At 43.7% G+C, this 18,340-nt stretch overlaps 1 protein-coding gene across 1 annotated transcript in view; it reads left to right on the forward strand.

The window, feature by feature from the left end:
- F13B (coagulation factor XIII B chain) overlaps window positions 1–18,340 on the forward strand; it is a 265,588-nt gene that overhangs the window by 139,940 nt on the left and 107,308 nt on the right. The window contains exon 5 of the mRNA XM_069642698.1: window positions 6,063–6,239. Within this exon, the coding sequence (XP_069498799.1) occupies window positions 6,063–6,239 (177 nt within the window). The remainder of the gene's footprint in view (window positions 1–6,062; window positions 6,240–18,340) is intronic.

Below are 18,340 nucleotides of genomic sequence, written 5' to 3' on the forward strand. Positions count from 1 at the left end.
GTGGGAATAAGGGGCTGGAGAAGAGTGATGTCTACTTGCCCCCGTTGTTTCAAAGTCTAAAAGTAGTGCAACATATTAAGGTAATAATGGGACTGTGTGGCAAGCCCCACCCTTGAGCTACAAAGAGAGTCTTGTTTGAGCTGGCTCACGTTCAATGGAAGATGCACAACTATTATTATCCCATTGTAATGCAGCTCAAAAGACCTTCTTAAAACCATGCTGTGATTGGGAGAACGTTTCCACGAAGGAGGCCACATGGATCAAAGGCATGCCTGTTAGACTACATAGTCCACAATACAGAGTGTTTACCAAAATATTCTGTTTTAATCATAAAAAGAGTAGTCTTGATCCCTGGTCTGACAGAGTTCATGGACCAGCATTCAACCACTACGACACAATAGCTTAGTGCTTCAAGGTACATATATTTCATACTTCTGAGAATTCAAACAGTAATGTCATTGTAGCATAATGGTTAAGTGCTGCGTCTCAAACTCAGGACAGGGTTCTCGAAGGCAGCGTTCAGCATGAATGTGTTTTTATTTCTTTTTTTTTCAGTTTTATAATGTTGCCTAGAGATGGTGTAATACATGTTCCATTCTGTTTTATAATGTTGCAGTAAATAAATGTGTTTCATGTTTAATACATGTTCAATTCTGCACCAGCATTATAATACAACATGTCCCATCCTGTCTTATAATGTTGCAGTACATAAATGTTTTTCACGTTGTTTAATCCATATCACAAAATACAAAGTGCCTGCAGGTTCATGCCACGCCAATTGCGACCTCTCATGCCAAAATATCTTTGTGCCGAGAGGTCCCTCCACTCAACTTGTTGCATCTAACTAGGGGTACCCAAACGGGACATGCAGCGAAACAGTTGCGCTATAATGGCGTGTGCCTAACTGGCCGCACCGAATTGTCCTGTCCCATGCTCCAAGCCCCTTGTTTTATGGCTGGTCTCTTGTTGACTGTTGTGATACATCGCACAACCCCAACTAACAACATTTAAGCAGCACGGAAAAGGGAAAAAAATGACCGACTGCAAGAATAACATATGCCCAGGTACTTTCTACACCCACAGCAAAAATCAAAAGCTGGCACCCATCAATATACGCACAGTACTGCTTAGCTTCAAAGTGAGGAATGGGCCAGCCCCCTCAGGCCATGTTGCTCTAAGTGGTCTTGTAACTTTGCCTCACTTATTAGGCACCATGGCCTTATGGGACTGGTTTGCGGGAGTTGGTGAAAAAAGGGAAGTCCATTTACCATGGACTTAACAACACAGTGGAGTGCCGCTATCCGAGATCCAGTACATTGAGCCCACTTCTCCTACTCAGGGGAACAGCCCATACAAAGGTAAAGGGCTACAGGTAGACACCCCCTTACCCTCGCCACCATCAAGATAATCACAAGCACGCACCGAAATACTCCAGCAATTGATACTGGGAATTTGGGCCATGGGTCCAACCTAAGAAACCATTTTAAGGATCTTGGTCAATCTAGGATCAATAATCAAATGGGCCCTGGTCCAAATGTATATGTATATACCTGACATGATCAATGTAAACTGTATATTGTACTACACGTGACTATTGGGATACTTATGCTTGGAATTGACGTTCTGGACAATTACGCTAACTGATGGTCATAACTTTTTGCATCACTCTACCATCACCTGTGAAATTGAACAGGCTGATGTATACTTTGTGTTTCAAATGCTAACGATTAACGCCAAATAGGCACATGGTCACAACCTTATGCACAATTCTACCTACTCACAATCACATGTGAACCTGAACAGGCTGACATATACTTTGTTGATCTAATGCTAAGGACTAAAGCCAGATAGATTTAACAAAGCCCGCAGCAGAGCAAAACATCACCATGTGCCACCATATGGTTAATGTTGGCTACAAACAGAAAGGCTCAAACAGTCACACAATACTAAAAAGATTTTATCAGAATGCTGATGCTGATATTATTAGAATGCAGATATTAACTAGCAATACAAACTTGAATAAATATTTTACATATTCTTTCTGCTGACTGAATATGTCTTGGCCATGGCGCAGTGCTACACCTAACTAGCAAACCAAGCCTTAGGGCACTGGCCATTTCCTCCCTTTGAAGCTAAGCAGGGTCAGTCCTTGTTACTGCATGGATGGGAGACCTGGTTTGCCAGTGATGTTTCACCCTTGATGTCACTGTAGTTGTAAAAATAACAATTTTGTTTATTATGTATAAAAGATTGCAGGCTTTCAGAACTCCCAATGTTTTTATTTAATGTACCTGTGTGATTAAATTATTTGCTCTGGATCACACACTTTGATTAAGCAGCGTGCTACAAGCCCCTTGTTTTATGGCCAGTTTCTTGGTGACTTTACTTTAATATAGTTATAACGAGCACCTGAGTACCCCGAGGCATAATGGCGCTACATACAAACAGACAACCGGAACAGATACAGAACAGAGACTGTTGTGATAAATCGCACAACCCCAACTAACCACATTTAATCAGCACGGAAAAGGGTAAAAATATGATCAGCTGCAAGAATAACATATACCCAGGTACTTTTGCCCCCATAACGAACATCAAAAGCTGGCACCCATGAATATATGCACAGTAAGTAACCATATATTTTAAAGTGAAATATGTTATTTTTTTATTTATAGTATGTGTAATCTCACAGTCATGATGGGAGGAATAATGCCACAATTGCACACTTTTGCCTAACATAGTTCTATAAGGATTTATATAGTTGAGTGACACTATCTTATGTGTACTTTTCAAGTTAGCTTTTTAAAGCAGAGTATTGTTGAAAGCCAGACATGGGGGTGAGGAGGGGAAATTATGAGAGGGCAAGTAAGTCATGAGTATATGCCCCCGATGTGGCAAGAGAGTTTGCAATCCTGGACACTGGTGCAGTTATTTCCCCCTGATTGTGGCTGCTTTTCAGGGCACCACTAAAGTACACAGGTGGGTAGACAGCATAACTTTGTTTCAGAGGGCGGATGCAACCCCTTGGGTTTTTTTGAGGTTGGTAAACTTGCTGAAGTATTTGGATACCAGGATTTTACTCATGTTATCATGTTCCCTGTACAGACTCTTACCCACAAGCACTTGCTTCATATTGGGATTTTGTTTTCCTTGGAATATTTCACTACAGATTGCTGGGTTTTAAAGGTGAGCACCGTGAATCCTTTGCCAGCATATTTATTAGAAGATTTCCTCTCTCAGGTTGTTTTTCTGGTTTTCATTACCTTTTTTAAAGTCCAATGCTTTTTTGTCTTGCGCACCTTCTACTAAGGTGAAGGTGAATTGAACTACATTTTTATATTTCACAGAGATCCCACATGTGTGTGTATGTGGTGCTCTGCAATCACCCATCATGCATGTTCATATGTGCATGCAGTATTCACAGCTACGCATTGGTGAACGTGTTAGCTGAAATGAGCATGGTCTCAAAGTCTCATGCAGCGTGAAATGTAAGAATATGCATGCTTTTGCGTCATGTTCGGCATCAGTACTTAGAAGCCATGTTCTGCACATTACCGGTGACCTCATGATGCATGTTAGGTAATATTTGATGAATAGGTCTGTGTCACATGTCATTTTTCAGGTATTTTTCTATTTTTGAATTTATCTCTGGACTTCATTAGTATCAAGGATATCTGGGTTTTCTACTTTTACTTCATAATTAGTACCTTATGTTAAAAAGTGCTTCCAATAGAAATATTGTACCAAAGGAACCACGTGACCTAAGCAGTCCTGTGTCAGGTGCTTTACAAAAGTAGCGAAATCTAGATGCAACATCAGCCAGTTGTTGAAGAGGAAGTAAGAACATCCGAAGGAGGACATGACATGCTAAGATCTTAGATATTAACAGCATATGCATGAATTCACAGATAGTGGTGCCATGTAAGTATGCTTACATGTGGGTGCACATACATAGTTGGGAATAAACAGGGAGGAGAGCAGATGTGGGAGGTCAGTGAGTGGATGTATGAGGAGCGTCAGTGAAAGTGTATCTTCAATGGATAGGAGATAATGTTTGAGGGCAGGTTTGAATGCTTGGATGATTGTAATGTTCTGACACCAGGGATTTGGAGTGAGTTGGCCACGGATAGTGAACGGGTGGAAATGAGAGGCAGTAGGGGATTAGACTGAAGAGTGCAGTGTGGTGAGTATCGGCAACAAGAGGGACTGAAAGCAATGCAGATTTGAAGCGGGATTGCTGCTCCGCAGAGTGTCGGCTGACATGAAGGGCGATGGGCAGAGGAGTGCAGCTGGCAGTACCAACCACATTTAGAAAGCAATCTATTATACAAACAATTGTCGCTTCAGTGACAGACCCGTCGAGATCGAAACAATAAGTCACCTCTTATTGACATGCCCGGGAACTACTCGTTTCAGATCTCCTTATCTGATACATCATCTGAGGCCCACACAGACGAGGAACTATGGTGGAATCGCCTGATAGGACTTCATGGGCAATTGCAGTGGTAGAAATCTTGGATCGGATCGTTCAAAGTACCGACACATCTAATCAAACGATCTCACCCATTCCCCTGGAGACATTGTGAGGAGCGAAACCTTGGATTCTTCGTTAGTACTGCAACAAACTTGTCTGAACAACAAATTAATGTAATTTTAAGATTTCAGTGTCTTGTAAAAATCTCTTTCGGCGCTTAAATCTCGTAAATAAAAAAAATCAAATTAAAAGAAGGAATGTGGCCACACTGAATTGATGGGCTGCTGCGCACAGTGAAGGAAGCGGTGTTCATGGTGTAGATTGGCTTGCATTGCCTGTATGAGATTTTTGAGACTGTGGTTTTTCCTGACACGCTGGTGCATTGCACTGTCCTGTCAGACTTCCTCTTACTGTTCTTTCTTCCGAGTGAATGTGGTCACACTGCATTGATGGTCTGCTGCGCACAGTGAAGGAAGCGGTGTTCATGGTGTAGATTGGCTTGCATTGCCTGTATGAGATTTTTCAGACTGTGGTGTTTCCTGACACCCTGGTGCATTGCACTGTCCTGTCAGACTTCCACTTACTGTTCTTTTTTCCGCGTGAATGTGGTCACACTGCATTGATGGTCTGCTGCGCACAGTGAAGGAAGCGGTGTTCATGGTGTAGATTGGCTTGCATTGCCTGTTTGAGATTTTTGAGACTGGTTTTTCCTGACACCCTGGTGCATTGCACTGTCCTGTCAGACTTCCGCTTACTGTTCTTTCTTCCGCGTGAATGTGGCCACACTGCATTGATGGTCTGCTGCGCACAGTGAAGGAAGCGGTGTTCATGGTGTAGATTGGCTTGCATTGCCTGTTTGAGATTTTTGAGACTGGTTTTTCCTGACACCCTGGTGCATTGCACTGTCCTGTCAGACTTCCTCTTACTGTTCTTTCTTCCGCGTGAATGTGGCCACACTGCATTGATGGTCTGCTGCGCACAGTGAAGGAAGCGGTGTTCATGGTGTAGATTGGCTTGCATTGCCTGTTTGAGATTTTTGAGACTGGTTTTTCCTGACACCCTGGTGCATTGCACTGTCCTGTCAGACTTCCTCTTACTGTTCTTTCTTCCGCGTGGCTGTATCTCCTCCCCCTTCTCATGAAGGGCGGCCACAGAAAAAACTGGTCTTTGCTTCAATACTATGCAATGTGCACTTCCTTGCTTTTGGGTGATGCGGAAAGTTGGTGTATTTTTGCCAAAGTATTGCCCTATACCCAATATGGACCTGTATCATTTCAGTCCTTTCACTAACTTCACATGCACTAATTCTGCATGATCTTATTCGAACTTTTTTTTCACCTTTTTGTTTGCGTTATGAACTGTTTTTTCTTGATGAACGTTGTTCTGTACTACAGCAACATTTTATGAAGGTAGCAATGCGATGAGGCATGCTGATTTAATTTAAAAAATATGTACATAGCTAAATCAAGCGTCTTAAATTCTGAAGTTTAATATTTTTCCGTGGTCAACATTGAAACACAGTTTTTTTTTATGTGGCACATGCTTAAAAGATTCTTTTTGTTTTGCATGTACTTTTTTTCTCTTTCAGAACTGACATGCTCAGAGTTACACAGCATACAAAATGGAGATTTTCACCCCAAAAAGAAATCGTATGGTGATGGGGATGTGGTGCAGTTTACGTGTGAGGAAAACTACTCATTAAATGGGTCGGAATTAATTCAGTGCTATTACTTCGGATGGTCCCCTGATCCCCCACAATGTGAAGGTATGCCGTGTTATCTTATGTTATTTTGATATTTATATAGCACCTACTGCCATTGTTATGGCTTCAAAGCGCTGCAGTGGAAGAAGGCCCTTCAGAAGAACTAGTCTGTGCAAACATATCAATAAAAGGAGCATTACATTGCATGCGAGCAGTAATTAGAATACAGTGGTTATTCAATTACTAGCAGAGATTACTAGTTTAAAACATTAGAGAAATCATACCAGGGTCGGACTGATGCATAAAATAGTCCCGGGCACCCACGAAAAAAGTGACCCACAGTTGCAAATGGGAATTCATTCCTTCTGTGGCGCTCTTTGAATAATACCCAAGGGGGACGTTTCTGATAAAATGTGATGCAAATTGTACATTTGAAAGAATATTTATTGATATTGATAATTTATTTCTATCACGCTCGTGCACGAGTGTTTCAGAGCATGACAAGGCAAGGGAGGGGAACAGGGGAGAACCAAACAACAACCTTACTAGGCCCAGTGACATTGAGAACGCACAGGTGCATGGGAGATGGGGAGGGGAAAAGTGCCTGGAAGGGGGGAGAATTGGAAAGTGTGGAGCAAAGGAGAAACAGATAAATAACAATGAATAAATAAATAATAAAGGCAACAAACAGTGGTAGTGCAGCCAGCAAGTGGCAAGTGCTGGGTTTAAGGCATCAGACAGAGTAGGTCTGATAACTGCAGGAAGTAAAAGGGGGGACTGTATGGGTACAGATACAGACCCCATTGCAAGGGGTGGCCCGGAGGCAGTGCGGGAGGGTGGCAGGGTAAGCAGGTACCTGGGCCCGGAGGACAGAGGGAGGCCAGGTGCACGATGGCAAGAGAAAACAGATCAGCAGGGTAGATGGGGTGCCAAGGCAGAAATAAAAGGAAGGTCTTGAACCGGAGATGGTTCAGCTCAAGTTTCAGACAGGCAGGGAGGCTGTTCCCGAGGGAGACCCCAGCCGAAGACAGAGATCTACCCCCAGCTCGTCAGCAACACTGGTCAAAACAATTAGCCGCATAGTGAAGTAACTCATCAAACTGGCCCACATTGGGCAAAAAAGTGCCTGACTTTAACCCAAAAAACTGGCCCACACAAGAATTTTGCGTTTTTGTTTTGGCCATGGGCCTATTGCCAGAATAAGCCAGTACGAGCCTACATACAACAAACATGTGAAAGAATGTATGTTCCTCCAAATGTAACACCAGTTAATAGGGAGCATGAACGCAAAGTAACCCACCACACTCTGCTATTGCTGATACCTGCATATTGCGGTACCGATAACTGAAATATGGCGGCTCACAGTATGGCTCTAGAAAGCATGAAGGGAGCTGCAAGGTGTCCTTTGTCGTTGTCTATGGCAATGAAAAGGGGCTCTAAGAAACTGTAATAACAAGGTAGGTGCATAGTAAAGAAATGAACTATTAAAGCAGACATATAAGGATTTGTCTCAGGACCTGCTCGGACACTATATAATTTAAAAAAAACAATATGGGCTAGATTACAGAAAGTGTCCACCTGTGCAAGTGCAGGTTTTCATGGTATTGGCACTAGGGCAACGTTTGCCCTATTTTTAAAAACACTGAGACACATTAGACAAACCTTTTCAGAGTGACGAATGCAGTTTGGCTTGTTATACGCACCAGGGCAAAAAATGTCAATGTGCAAAAAAGATTCATTTTGAACACATTTTTGCATCAGGGCAAACATTGCCCTGGAGCAAAAATTGCCCTATTGCAAAATGTATGATTTTTGCAATAGGGCAATTTTTGCCCAGGTGCTTATAACATGCCCAACTGCACTTGCCATGGCAGAAAGGTTTTCTAATATGTCCCATTGTTTTTTAGAAATACGGCAAACCTTGCCCTAGTGCCAACTTGCACTGGTGCAAAGTTTTTGTATTCTGGCCACTTGTGGACATTAGACATACAATGGTGTGATTAGTGTGAACAAGTTGTTATTAGTTAAATAGAGACCCATAACACGACAGAAAGGGCTCTTCTGGTGGGCTCCTTGCAGCTTCATACTATGGCTCCGAACATTTCTTTTGTCACCTGTATCTTTTTCTTTAGCTGTTTGCTTTTTTGCAAATGCCCCTCGGGACTTGTGAGCGTGTGCACTGTGCGTGTGTGTGTTAAGGCTGCATGATAAACCGTTTGCCTGGTATTAAATTGCCATGGTACTATTGATATAGTTAATTAAGTCACAATGGTGTCTTCAGTTATGTCATCAATGATGCCATTTTGGTGTCTTTGTGAAGTCACGTTTGACCACATTTCCTTTGGCTGGTGATGGGCGAGTGATATTTGCGTGGCTCACGGTAACTGGTGAATATGAATGATTTTAAGGTATTGTTTTCGAAATATAATGTCCCCTCAAATAAAGTGTTTTTCTTTCTTTTTCTGAAGAGGTATATGCCTGGAAATTCTTTCAGTGAATAATTCTAGCTAAGGTAAAGTTCATGTTTTTGAAGACTTTGAGGGAAAAAACGGTGTAATTCGCATGCTATGCCTGAATCAGAAATCACAGGCATATTTTTTTACTTCTCCCCATGCAGTGCTCAATTATTAATAATATGTATTATTATAATTATAATAATAATAATAATAATAGTAATTATTATTATTATAGCACAAACCTATCTCCATAGCAACGTCAAGCTGCACAGATCAAAGAGCAAAACCTTGGCAGTGTGAATTTGACAAACCATTAAATCAACATTTGTAACAATTATCAGAGTGCAATGAATGGATGGGGTGTGGACAAGATAGCTAGAATCTAGTTTACAGCAAGGTCATGTTATAAGAGCAGGTCTTCAGTTCTTTCCTAAACTGAAGGAGACTTGGAGCAATCTGGATTGACACTGGGGTGGACTTCTAGAGGATCGCAGCGTAATATGAGTAGGACTGTTTCTTAGTTTTCTCCTCACGAGCCAGTCTACTTTGATGTTACTGTGAGATGACTGTGTGCTCGCCAATTTTTTTAGTTTGGCTGTCAGGTAGACTGGCGTACATGCAGTGGCAGCCTTGTAAGTGAGGCATGTGGGTTTGAACCAGATCCTAGCCAGAATGGGGTGCCAGTGTAACTCACGCCATGGGGGTGATATGGTTTAATTTCCTTCAGCCAGTGATGAGGCGAGCCACAGCATAGTCAGCCACTTTGAGAAAGAGCAGGTGAGTGGCCAGGAGCCCTGATGATATGCAAGATCACAAGGGCCTGCACCACCATTCAGAAGTCTTTGGCTGCGCGGAAGGGCTTGATCTTGCAGATTAGAGAGATTTAACGCCAAGTTTTTCACGATGTCTTTTTGAAATGATAGATTGCTATCCACAATGAAGCCTCAGGGTTTTGCTGAGTGAGTGGCAAGAGGTTTGAACCTGTCAAAGTGCACTTTGTCCATTCACCTTTGAATGGGCTCTAGCTTGGAGGGGTGGCCAAGTAGTAATTATTCAGTGTTGGCTGGGATAAGCTTAAAGTAGCACTTGTCATCCATGCTCAAACAGTTGTAATTCATGACCAAATGCAAGCAATATCTTCTGGGAAATTGGCCCTTTGGTACAGCTGTCTATCATCTCCATACTGATGTTGAGGTAATATACTCCTCCAAAAAGAGGCTAAAGATGACCTGGTCAAGAATGGAACCCTTAGGTCTCCATAGGTGATGGCGTGGTGTTTAGGCCTGAGGGAGCCCATCTGGACAGCATGGTGTCTGACTGAAAGGTAGGACGTGAACCATTTCAGGAGAGTACCCAAGAATCCCATCCTCTGTGCAAGGAGGGTGATTAATGTGTGATAGTTGACAATGCCTAATGCAGCCAAGAGGTCCAGGAGGACTAGCAGACAAGAGTCCCCTTTGTCAATCATCGGAAGAGTTGAATTGGAGGAAGTGCTTTGTGCAAGTGCTGTTTGCTGTCCTTGCTGCTCCAGCTGCAGTGCTGAAAGAAAAGGCTATTTTGTGGGAAGAAATCTCAGTGCTACTTTGGCTCCATCCCTGACCCCTGGAGACACTGCTTAAGGCACAGCCCATGCGCATTTGCACACACGCCTTTGAGAAAGTGCTTTGTGCAAGTGCTGTTTGCTGTCCCTGCTGCTGTGCTGGAAGAAAGGGCTATTTTGTGGGAAAAAACCTCAGCGCTACTTTAGTTCCGCCCCTGACCCCTGGAGACACTACTTAAGGCACAGCATGCACACATTTGCGTGCGTGCATTTGAGGAAGTGCTTTGTGCAAGTGCTGTTTGCTGTCTTTGCTGCTCTTGCTGTCATGCTGGATGAAAGGGTAACTGGAACAAAGAAAGACTTTGTGGACTCCCTAATTATTTAAATCAAGGTCAACTTGTTGTATGAGCTATGTACTTATATCCTCCCATTTCCTTTTTAATTTTGGGCTATTTTGTGGAAACAAATCTCAGTGCTACTTTGTCTCCACCCCCTGAACCCTGGAGACATTACTTAAAGCACCGTTCGTGCACCTTTGCGCGCAAGCATTTGAGGAAGTGCTTCCTCTGTTCGCTGGTTCGCAGGCTAGCTGCAGTGATATTATAGGCACTCCTGATGGTCTGTTTGAACATAATCACGAGGCACGTATGAGAGAATGTCGTATTTGAAGAGTAAATCCCCTACACGGTGTGTGTTGCTTGACTAATTCTTCCTCCATGCTTCTTTTAGAGTGGAGCTAGATCCCTTTGTGTTGTGAAGAGTTTGTGCTGGCACCGTGCACATATTAATAACACTAACAGTGCTTCCAGCTTATTCACTGTAGATATTGTATACCCTGGGAAGCGTATTTACGCCACTACCTTATTGTGTTGTCACTCTACACACAAAAAAAGATGCTTAGCGTCACTAATGAAGGTGTGTCCTCTATGCCTCTGCTCACACACCTGCCTGTGCCTGTCGACTCTTCCACTAGGGCAAAGCTTGACACTGGGTATACTGGGAATAATGAGGATATTGCTGACCAAGCCCCAACCTTCCGAACAGAGACTACCGCGCCAGTGCTGTAGGATTTGTCCACCCAAAATTATTATCCAATGTGCTGCAGCATCTAATACTAGACAAATTATGACTTTCTTCCCTAAAGTAAGTGAACTTAGTGGAATAGATGAAGAAAATGCTGTGAAAGAAATTGTAGCAGATTTAAATCTCTCGCTATGCTGTCTAGGTACCAAGTTGATTGATAACGTTATTAGTGTACCGGCTAAGCCACCGGCTGTGTCTATTGCCGTTACCACCGCTGTTGCGGCAGAGGCAAACTGCATAGACAATAAGGACCTTCTACCCAACTCGGGACATACCCCTGAGGACTCCAAACCTGCATGTGTGATGCAAGAGTTACTGGAAACCCTGTGGGATAAAATTACTGTCACTGCCCTGATAAGTGGGACGGCAGATGATAATACAGCTCATCTTCCATGTTCCCTATTGATAATGATATAGACATCTGTACAGAAGTATCTGAAGTAGAGTACATGAGAGACATAATGAATATAACATCTACACCTTGTCCGATGGGCATTGACCCACATACTTTTTTTAAACCAAGAACCGCCAATCTACCTGGCAGTGAAAATCAGTATTTGGACATTGTATATCCTCCTGAATGTGAGGAAATTATAACAGGTGCATCTGATGGTGTGCACACACACATACCACTCACATGTCTAACACTAGTGTAAGTGACACTAGTAACATCAGTATATCTTCTAGCACTATGTTTAGGGTTGTTGAATCTTTACTCTCTACATTGGTTGAGAAATGAGAAAGGATATAAAATAAACTAGATATTCAATCTGTACTCTTACAGAAGAGTATTAATAGAGGTTGTAAGATACTGAGAGATCAAGGCTCAAACACTGATGTGATCGCCAATGCAGCACCTGTGGGGGTAATTACTGCAGTGGATCAAACCCCTCAAGTAACTTGTACCGTTAAGGTGGATGATACACCTAGAGGAAAGCCGAATAGATGTAAAAATAAAGTGGTATCCCCAGCCTTTATGTACGCAAAACGACCCAAAGTGCATAAAAATGCATGTTTTGTAAGTGACAAGGATGTGATTAGAAATGCTGTCAGCTCAGACTTATCTAATGACAACGTCCCTTTGGTCACTGTTCCAATACCACAAGTGATGAATGATAAATGTGTTGGCAGTGATACACTCCAGAGTATTGTGGCTGATGTTGAACGCTCGCTGGTAAGTGATAGCAGCATACTCTCTCGACCCCCTGTCAACTATTACCTTGGTCACCAACAAAAATGTGAAAAACAAACAACATGCTATGAGTACCGTGACACAAACAGGTGGCAATATACAACCTAATCTAGCTGAGATCTGGGCTGAAAAGACACCAGTAAACAACCAAATTGTGGTGTGAGAGTGGGCAGTCTGTGGCAGTCCCTCTGAGTCTTTCTACAGTGGCTACAGTGTTTTCATTTGGCGCCATTTCCTTCAAAACCAGAAGGCAGCAGCGAAGCGGAGCGGAGTCGTGGGAGAGTGGGCAGTCTGTGGCAGTCCCTCTCAGTCTTTCTACAGTGGCTACAGTGTTTTCTTTTGGCGCCATTTCCTTCAAAACCAGAAGGCAGCAGCGAAGCAGAGCAGAGTGGTGTGAGAGTGGGCAGTCTGTGGCAGTCCCTCTCAGTCTTTCTACAGTGGCTACAGTGTTTTCTTTTGGTGCCATTTCCTTCAAAACCAGAAGGCAGCAGCGAAGCAGAGCGGAGTGGTGTGAGAGTGGGCAGTCTGTGGCAGTCTAATGGCGGCCGGGGCGGACGGGGGAGTCTCCATGGACATGGATTTGAGACTCAACACTTCTGGCGGAGATGATGAACCTCGAAGGTTACGGAGTGCCAACAGCCCCTCTACCCTCTTGTTACCCTCCTCAATCTCCAATGACGCTTTCTTAACTTCACAATCTTTACAAACAAAAAACCTAGCCTGTGCAGGCTCTCTAAAGCGGCAAGAGGTAAATTGAAGAACATTCCATTGAAAAAATTGGCTAAACTAACAGCCATACTACATACTGCGAAGAGTGATCATCTGACACAGAAACAAAATCTCTTACCAGCGGGGTGGTTCGAGTCCACGTCCGGACCTACTTCAATGGGGGATGTAGTCACGAAAAAGAAGCACACGGAGGTGTTTGGTGCCCTCGAGTCAGAGTCGGAGGCTGTCTGCACCAACAGGGGAGCCGCAGCGCCTCGGCCCCAGTCTCTGACGGCGGACAATGCGGGGGGGTCCCCCCTCGAGGGGAGGCCACCCGTGGCGAAAGCCGGGAGGAGCTGGGGACGGGCCTCGCGCGCGCCGTGTCATCAACGGAGGCCAACTGTGGCCCTGTGGGTCAGGGGAGCCGCAGGCAGGCATCGCCTCGGCCCCACTCTGAGGACGAGGCCGAAGGCGTGGGGGTTTCTAGCGGAGCCGCGCAGCGTTGGCCCCGGCCCCATTACCTGGTAGACGACGCAGAGGAACCCTCCCTCGAAGGAGAGGGGGCCACCCGGGTCGGACACCTGGGGGGGTCGCGGACAGACCCCGCGAGCTCACCTGCACCCCTGGAGGAACTTAATTCACCGACGGCGGAGCGGAGCTGTGGGGATCGGCTCCTATCTCACTCTCCTGGTGAGTAAACCAGAGAGTCCAGGGCGGAGATTGCCTTTAACTTGATGACTTCTGGCACAGTCGTCCCACACTGCCACCTGGTGGCCAAAGACGCTATTACAGCGATTTCTCCTACAAATACAATAAAGGCACAAATGCATAACACTCTGCCTTTGTCACCAGCCGAAAGCGCCGAAATGGCCCATCTTGAAAGACACAAAACACACACTCTTGAGGGGGATCCTAAGATTGTGAGAAGTCTTGGTGAGCCTACTACACCGGCTCCCGCATCATCCTCTTCCTCCTCGGGCCCCTTGCCCATTGAAAGCCCTGAAAGTGAGCTGACCAAGGCTAGAGCCCTGAGAGAAGGCATCAAACAAGGGGTGCCGAATCGACACCTACATGGAATTCCATTCAGGTTGCTTACAAAAAAAAACTTTGATCTTCCGACGTCCAATAAGCGTACAGTAGCAAAAAAAACCTCGAGATCTAGCAGTACGGCTATTCCATCTGCGAGTTCACGACTGGAAAACTCATTGAAAACGCTTTTCCAAAGACAAGCTAAAAAGAAACTTCACCATTCAGGGCTTGGGGAAATTTCAGACGCAGACTTGCTTGAAGCACTCCTCAAACCCTTACTCACAGCTTCATCGGGCTCTCAAAAGCACACCTCTGGCAGCGGGACTCAAGTACCGACACCATACCAAAAAGAGCAAGCTGATGACATTTTCAATCCCGGACGAGCAGCTTTACCAATTATTGTGGAAACACAAGAAAACCGACCAGAGAAAAGTTCAACCTTACCATCTTTGCCATCTCACAACGAGTCTCACAGAGAAGATTAAGCGAGGCATGGCCCATTCCACAATAGACTACATTTTTGCTTCTGAATTTGTCCTAGCTCGGCAGATAGAATTCAGGGTTCAACAGACAAGTCAAAGCGACCATAATCTTTTGTCCATCAAATGGGCATCTACAAAACCAGCATCAACCCATTACTTCAGAAGAATCGAACCGACAGGTAAAGGCAACCGGATAAGGGTCACACGAGCAAACATCCAAGCAATCACTTCTTCATATGGAAACAGGCAATCTGTTGCAGAAGTCGACTATAGACCGCTTCTAGAACCTTACAGACCCATGAAGAAAAGCCCGAAGGGGACAAATTCAAAGCAAACATCTCACGCCCACAATTTCAACACCCGGTTGGTGGCACAGTGTAAAATCGTTCGTAAAGCGAAAAGGACGGCTGCAAGAAACAACACGCCCTCCAACAGAGCCCATGTAAAAGAGGCTACAAGAGCCTATAAAAGCTGGCTACGCTGCTATCGTCTAATATTACACCAACAGGACTCCGAGGTCATGTTAGAAAAAATCCAAAAATCAAACTCCAAAGAATTTTGGAGTCTAGTCAACCCACGGGCCAAAGAAGCAACCACAATGGTGCTGAACAGTATCTCGGAAGCACCGTGGATTGGGTTTTACTCAACACTGTTTAGATCTCCAGATTCGGTAGTGGGGCCTTTGCTTTTGCAGTCGACAGCACCTTGGGTTGACCTCTCTGATAAAACCGAAATCTTGGACAAAATATCCAAGTTAAAGAAATCAAGGGCACCTGGGCCAGACGTTCTGTCTAACGAAAATTCGAAATCTGCCCGAGAAGACTGGACTAATCGCCTGAGTAATTTTTCAAAAATGATCAATCTTCAGCACAATCCTGCCTTGTTGGACCTCAGTGGTCATCGTCCCAATATTTAAAAAAGGAGGAAAGGATGACCCTCGGAACTTTCGCCCAGTAGCTCTCCTTGACGTTATTGGGAAGGTCTATGGGTCCCTTCTGTTAGACCACTTCAATCAATGGGCAAAAAGTGCACCCTGTAATGACCCTCTTCAATCTGGGTTCAAAAAGGGAGTAGGAACCAGTATCAACATCTTTATTCTCAGTCTACTAAAGGCAAAAGCCCGTGAAACCAATCAGAACTTATACCTGGCATTCATAGACCTTACCCAGGCCTTTGACCTAGTCAATCGCAGGAAACTTTGGGAAAAACTCATCAAGTGGGATTGTCCTCAGGAGATCTTGAACCCTATTAAAGCACTTCATGCTTCCACATCAGTGCAGGTGCGATTGAACACCAGTGGTCTGCTCTCATCATCTATAATAACCGATAGAGGGGTCAAACAAGGCTGTCCTCTAGCTCCAGCCCTTTTTCTTTCTTACTTCGGGCACTATAAAGAAATCTCAACCACAACACGAGCATTTCCCCCAGAATTGGGCAAGGAGAAGATTCCAAGACTCTTATACGCGGACAACCTTATCCAACTCGACCAGACCCCAATCGGTTTACAACGCCAGTTGTCTGCATTGACCACATACACAGCTGCTAATGATTTAGAAGTAAATAAACAAAAAACAAAGATCATGGTGTTTGCAAAAAATCACAAAAAGAAGATCAACTCATGGTTCTTATCTGGAAATATAATCGAACAAGTGGCGGAATTTAAATATCTTGGAGTTCTCATTGACTCAACACCGAAAGATTCAGCGATGCAATGCCATCTTTTTGAAAAAATGAAATCTTTTGTCTCACAAGCAAAAATACTGGACAAAAAATATGGGCGCTTTTCATTGATGCCCCTACTCAAATTCTATTGAGGCAAAGTTATCCCAGTTATTACATATGGAGCCGATGCTATGCCATCTCTCCCCAACTCTCTGTGGGTCAGACTTGAGAGTCTCTTCTGGCGTTCCGTTCTGAATTTACCATCTTCTACTCCGATAGCCTTGATAAAACGCAAACTCTCTCTCTCATCTTTAGAGTCAACAGTTAAAAGGGCGTCCGTCATGCTATACCGGAAGATCAAAGATCCTTTTTCTCCATCAATTTTCGTGATGGTACAGGTGGAAATGAACAAAAGCAAATGCACATTTCTATCCAAATGGGAATCAATCTGTTTACAGCAACTTGAAATTTGCGGCAGCTCCATGGAAGAACTTTTGTTTAATCCAACAAAAACCTAAACCCGTATGGAGGAAACGGATTGGATCAACACATTGGAAAAAGCATCTGAGTACAAACTGACTAGCCACCTACCGCCAACATGCAGAAAATTGAACAAAGTTCAACCTTTTCTGTTAAAACATCCTAGTAGAAAAACCCGGAACACTCTTCTACGTGCAAGGCTGAATTTGTTACCGACGAACAAATACTGCACATAAGAGGCCTCTCTCCATCTAATACCTGCCGCTTTTGCAATGACATCGAACAAAGCGAAACAGTACGGCACCTTTTATTAATGTGCCCAGGAACAGACAAATTCAGAACGCCGTATATACTGCACCACTTAAAGAAAGCTTACCTGATGGATGAAGCACTTTGGTGGGAGCGTCTAATAGGAGGTTTAAGACCATCTTGGACTATAGCAGCCACGAAAATTCTGGATCAAATCTTCGTATAGTCAGCTTCGGAGACTCAGCAGTGTGGTCCCACGTGAAGACAGGCTTAAGGGGTGACACTTCTTGGTGGCGGGAGGGTCGGTCCACTTTGCCAAGATGGTAGGAAATGATCTCATCTGGCGCCTCACTTTTAATTACTTTCAATTTTCAATCTTCACACTTCTCCTTCTTCAAGCTCTGACTTCTGCATTGACGGTATGCTTTGACTTTGGACAAAAATACTTTTGTGAAGTTTTCTCTTCAGAAACAATTGAAGTTTTTATTTTTCTGTGTTCATCTTCTTGTAAAAATCACTTCGGTGATTATATACTCGTAATAAAATTTTTAAAAAAACAACCAAATTGATGCCAGCAACTTACGTGCTGACAGTCGAGATGAGTTTAGTGCTCTGCAACTGCAGTCTGTGTCCTCTGTAGAATACTTACCACAATTGAATGGAGCTGCTGTTCTATGTATTAGGCACACTCTAGCAGCCCTAAGAGTAATAACCACTAATGACATCAAGATTGTTGACCAATAAGAGCACATAGCAATACCAATATAGAATATTTGGTTCACATCCGAAGCTACCCTGGAATATATTCTTAAATATGAAAATTAATTGTACAGATTGGGATACACTTGCAAGATTGTGAAAATGACCTCATCCAAAGTCAGGAATAATACACCTGCAAACACAGTGGTAGGAAGTATGAAATACGAGAAAAGGGGGCCACCTACTACCGTTGAAAATAGTACTGTAACAACAAGAAATAGTCCTTTGACACATTATGTTGAAGGTAGAACCCATACTACTAATGGTAAGTGTGACGTCATGGAAAAAAGACCCAATCGTCAAAATTGTAACCATGAACTCCACATTAAAGATAAATAGGGAGAGAAGTGTGGGACAGGAGAAGGATACTGGCAATGGGTCCTAGCAGTTTTTAAAACCCATTTTTCAGAAATTTCCCGATGACATTAATATTTTGTATTCGTGGATATCAGAGGGTTCACACATTTTGCCAGTGAAGACAGCCTATTGGCAAATATGAACCTCTTTTCCATCATAGTATTACA

This window comes from Ambystoma mexicanum, chromosome 1q, assembly GCF_040938575.1.
Source record: "Ambystoma mexicanum isolate Mex_15411 chromosome 1q, UKY_AmexF1_1, whole genome shotgun sequence".
Taxonomy (NCBI): Eukaryota; Metazoa; Chordata; class Amphibia; order Caudata; family Ambystomatidae; genus Ambystoma; species Ambystoma mexicanum.